This window comes from Penaeus chinensis, chromosome 34 (assembly GCF_019202785.1).
Source record: "Penaeus chinensis breed Huanghai No. 1 chromosome 34, ASM1920278v2, whole genome shotgun sequence".
Lineage (NCBI taxonomy): Eukaryota > Metazoa > Arthropoda > Malacostraca > Decapoda > Penaeidae > Penaeus > Penaeus chinensis.
The window spans coordinates 1,796,992-1,802,155 of NC_061852.1; the positions used below are offsets into that span (position 1 = coordinate 1,796,992).

Below are 5,164 nucleotides of genomic sequence, written 5' to 3' on the forward strand. Positions count from 1 at the left end.
GCCACTGATATTTATTGAATAAGTAAAGTAAATGTGCTTGCATATAAGCAGACGGGAATCACGTCAGTATCCATAATTCCAATTTTGACTTGTTACATTCCATGATAGGGTTATAAGCATTCGCTTTCCCTTGTTATTGTGATATAGAGGACGTGTTTTATATTATTCTCTTGCACACATTTCATTCATTCCCATCATTAGCTAGATGTCAGTGGCACTAACGAACCAATAGTATGAACAATAATTATAAGTGACTGAACCAAGAACTCGTTCGTACGTGGCACTTGTTATTCAATAGCACTAGTTATTCATTAGCACGAACAAAACTGAAATTAAACTTATCTAGAAATGGATTTAGCGGTATTGAAGCAGGAGGCTGCAGACCTGGGGTTGACTGATCCCCGTGATATTGCTAAGTATGTGCAGGACCAGCATCGAGACTTGCGGGCGGAGCGCAGAGAGCGGGAAGATCGCGAACGCGAGTTTGCGGCCGCCGAAGCGATACGGGAGCACGAAATTCGGATGGCAGAGCTAAATTTTAAGCATAAGATAGAAGTCCTTAAAGCTACGCCGCCCACGCCCGTGGCTCCTCCCAAAACGAAGTTGCCGATGTTTCCTGACGACGCAGACCAGGTCGAAGCTTATTTCCTCGTATTCGAAAGGGTCGCAGCCGATCACGGGTGGGACGAGAAGACGATGTTTCTGCAGCTCGTCACCCGCCTCCAGGGCCACAGCCTGGATGTTTATCACCGCACCGAAATCGAAGGTAATTTGACGTACAGCGAATTAAAGGAAGCTCTGCTGAGTGCTTACGCTATAAGCCTCGAGCAGGCCCGTTGCAGGTTCCAGGAAGCTCACCTTGACGAGCGGGAGACCTGCAAGCTTTTCATCATTCGTCTCTCTCATCTCTTTAAGACTTGGCATCGAAGGAGTAATTTACCTGACACCAAGGAAGGTATCCTGGAGCTCATTCTGGTTACGCAACTACTCGCTTCGCTGCCCAAGGGATTGCGAGCTCAGCTGAGAATGAACAAAGTTACTAGCCTGGCGGAGACCGCGGACATAGCGGATGGCTGGTTCTCTGCTTATGGCTACAACTATAGGGTGAAGAAAGAGGGCGAACGAAAGCAAGAGTCAAAGAAACCTGCTCTGAGAAGCGTCGGTGATCGCAGGGAGTCAAAATCTCCTGAAACTGCAAAAGCACAGCCGGGAGAACACAAGCACCAGCCTTTCAATATGCCACGGAAAGGGGGTGAAAAGAAGCCGTTCTACCAGTCCGGTCACTTGGCTACCGTGAACAGTGTCCCGGAAAAGGAGGAGCCCCAGGTACATCTGTCTGGCCTGGCACTTGGCCACCATGTACTCTGTGCATGCTCTCCTCTTCCCTTGCCTTCAGCAGCCAGCAAGAGATTGTCTACTGCAGAGGGCCTAGTCCAGGGTCGCAGAGCAATTATCATGCGAGACTCTGGCTCCACAGGATGTGTAGTTAAAAAAAGGTATGTAAAAAGAAAGGATTATACTGGCAAAACCGTTCGTGTTACAATGATTGATGGTTCACAAATAGTTGTCCGTGAGGCAAAGGTTTTCTGCCAGTCCCCTTATTTTACAGGCACTGTGACTGCTGCTGTTATGGATAACCCCGCCTTCGATTTTGTCCTGGGCAACGTGCCTGGAGCTGGCCTGGTCCCGGCGAAAGAGGTCCAGACGCAGACCCAGGTGGAAGGAGGCAAGGACGCGATGACACAAACTGCAGAGGAGAGTGAACCTACTGCACAAGATGTCCCCCTTATGTCAGAATCCCCTGGTGTTCGCGATGGACCAACCATATCTGCAGACATTATGGATCAGACCAGTGCTGCTGTCACTACGAGAGCTGCTGCACGTCGCTCTGAGATCAGTACACGACTGGCAAATCCACAAGGTCTGGAGGCACTACTAAAAGGCGAGGATATAGCTGAGCAGCAGAAAAATGATGCCACCCTCTCCAAACTACGTGAATATGCTGAGCAACGTCATGTTCGCCTCTACAAGGGAATAAAGATGGACTTTATATGGCAGAACAACAGACTTTACCGACGAACTACCTTGCCTCAGGGTGAGGTGAAGCTGCAGTTCGTTGTTCCAGCTGGATGTCGCCAACAAGTCTTCAAGTTGGGGCACCACTCGCTCCTCGGAGGTCACATGGGGGCAGCCAAAACTCTCGCCCGAATACAATCCACCATGTTCTGGCCTGGAATGGGAGCTGAAATCTTAAGACTCGGCCGTTCCTGTGACATATGTCAGAAGACAACGGACAAGGGACGCAATACTGCAGCACCTCTACAGCCACTTCCTGTGATTTCGGAACCGTTCTCTCGCGTGGCTGTCGATATTGTGGGTCCCATTACACCTTGTGCTGACGATAAATCGAAATACATCCTTACAGTCGTTGATTTTGCAACAAGATGGCCAGAAGCTGTTGCCCTGAAGAACATAGAAGCTGCCACGGTTGCAGAAGCTCTCTTCGATATGTTCTGCAGAATCGGCATACCCAAGGAAGTACTGAGCGACAGAGGTACACAGTTTACATCAGGCATGATGGAAGAGACCTGGAAGCTCCTTTCAGTAAAGGGCATGAGAACTACACCATACCACCCACAAGGAAATGGTCTTTGTGAGCGATTTAATGGCACACTAAAGAAGATGCTAAAACGTATGGCTGCAGACCAGCCGCGGGAATGGCCTCGTCTCTTGGCACCGCTGCTGTTTGCCTACAGAGAAGCCCCGCAAAGTTCCTTAAGATTCTCCCCATTTGAGTTGGTGTACGGTAGACCAGTAAGAGGCCCTTTGCAAGTTCTGAGGGAGCTGTGGGACAACACTGAGGATGACCCAGTAATCACCTCCTCTTATCAGTATGTTCTGGATCTGAGTGAACGCTTGCATTCTACGTGCGAACTCGCAAAAGAGGAGCTTTTGAAAAGCCAGGTCACTCAGAAGTCTTATTATGACAGGAAAGCCAAGTTTCGTACTCTTGATGAAGGAGATCAGTGCTTGATATTGCTACCTACGAGCACAAACAAGCTCCTAGCACAGTGGAGTGGACCTTATACTATTCTCAAACGAGTTTCAGACGTTAATTACATCGTAGGAATCGGCCACGAGAAGAAACGTTTCCACATAAACATGATAAAGAAATATTATCCAAGGTCCTCCCCTGTACCTCAGTCTAGCCATGCAACTCGTCAACAAGAAAAGAGTGACAATCGACGTTCAGTCAATGTTCGACGACGCTGCTCTTCTGAGAAAGGTGTTGATAACTCGAAAAGGTTTGGTTGTACGGCAACCGTAATACCTGAAGACTCTGGTTTCTGCCAGCCCTTGACTCCTGAGGCTGATTCGAGGGAAGGACCAGAGAGTATTATCATAAACCCGAAGCTAGAGGACCACCATAAGGCAGACCTCCATGAGATCATTCAGAAGTACCCTGAAATCTTCTCTGACCAACCCCGAGTTGCCAAGGTGGAAGAACATCGAATCGTCCTTCGTAATAAAGAGCCAGTGCGCACAAAGCCATATCCCATACCTCTGCGATATGTAGACTTGGTGATCAAAGAGATAAAGAAACTGGAAGCTATGGGCATTATTGAACCGTCCAAGAGTTCGTATTGTTCACCCATAGTTGTGGTTAAGAAGAAAGGAGGAGACATCAGGATCTGCGGGGATTACCGTCGCGTTAACGCAGCTACTCATTTCGAAGCGGAACCAATGTCTGATCAACGCATTATCTTCTCACGTTTATCTGCCTCTAAATATTTTACAAAACTGGACCTGACAAAAGGATTCTTCCAGATTCCTTTGCATCCAGAGAGCAGGAAGATAACAGCCTTCAAAACCCCCTGTGGACTGTATCAATACAAGGTGCTACCCTTTGGATTAACGAACTCCCCCTCAGTCTTCAATCGGTGCATGCGTCAAGTACTTGGAGATATTTCGGGAGTAGAAATTTTTATGGATGACGTACTCGTACATACATCGACTTTGGCTGAGCACCAGAAGCTTCTCGACGTAGTTTTCAGTAAATTATCTCTGCATCGAATGACCCTAAAGCCCAGCAAGTGTGAGATAGCCTTCACACGGACACACTTCCTTGGCCACACCGTTGGAGATGGCAAATGCGAGTGTCAGCAGGAGAAACTACACAAGATTCGCATGGCACCGCGACCCGTAAATCAACACCAGCTTCGTTCTTTCCTCGGCCTCGTTGGGTATTATCGGAGCTTCATCAAAAACTTTACGCAGATTGCTCTTCCACTTTTCAACCTCCTGAAGAAAGACTGCAGCATCAAGCTGGTGTGGGGTGCAGAGCAGGAGAAATCCTTCACTACACTAAAGGAAACCTTGTGCTCTGAACCTATTCTCCGACTTCCATCCAAAGATAAACCCTTTACTTTGCGGACGGATGCATCGGGAGAAGGTGTTGGAGCAATCCTTCTGCAAGAGTTTGATGGCATATTGTTCCCCGTAGCTTACCACAGCCGTAGACTCTCCAAAGCCGAATGCAATTATTCGACAGTTGAACGAGAGCTGTTAGCGGTTATAGAGGGGATTCACAAGTTTTATTATTACTTGTGTGGTGCTAAATTCACTCTGGAAACGGACCACATGCCTCTCTCTCAAATCAAGCGATCTAAGACCGCCAACGCGCGCTTGATGCGCTGGGCGCTCTACCTTCAACAATTTGAGTTCAATATCCGCTACATAAGAGGAACTGAGAACGTAGGAGCTGATCTACTCTCAAGGCTGGTCAGCGGAAGCAGCAGTGACCTTGAGGACAGCCGAGCTGAAACGACTCGCAACCCAGGACCTCAACTACAATATCATGAAGCGGAGGTGGAGCATCGACTGCAGAAGAATCCTCATCCCTAATGAGGTGCCACCCAGAATAAAGAACTTTGATTCTAAAGGAAGTATTGTTCTAAATTCATTTTTTTTTTTTTTTTGTTCTTGAAACACAAACTTGAAATACGTGGGATATAATCAACAAATTATTTATTAACTTGTTGCTAATATAATCATGATAGAAACTCAATTTTGTGCTTCCTGTTAAGGTGGAAGATAGAAATGTAAACCTCCTATAGATGTTATATGTATATTTCTCAACTTTCAGCTGAGGTGCGAAACCTGT

At 47.3% G+C, this 5,164-nt stretch overlaps 1 protein-coding gene across 1 annotated transcript; it reads left to right on the forward strand.

Moving 5' to 3' along the window:
• The first annotated feature begins 348 nt into the window (after nt 1-348).
• LOC125043473 lies at nt 349-4,905 on the forward strand. Its single transcript, XM_047639564.1, has 2 exons — nt 349-4,572; nt 4,663-4,905. The coding sequence occupies exons 1-2, from the start codon at nt 349-351 to the stop codon at nt 4,903-4,905; spliced, it is 4,467 nt and encodes a 1,488-aa protein (XP_047495520.1).
• The last annotated feature ends 259 nt before the right edge of the window (nt 4,906-5,164 follow it).

Coding starts and splice junctions, on each gene's coding strand:
- LOC125043473 (XM_047639564.1), top strand. CDS start 349: ATGGATTTAGCGGTATTGAAGCAGGAGGCTGCAGACCTGGGGTTGACT. Junction 4,573..4,662: donor TTGAACGAGAGCTGTTAGCG/GTTATAGAGGGG, acceptor TCTCAAATCAAG/CGATCTAAGACCGCCAACGC.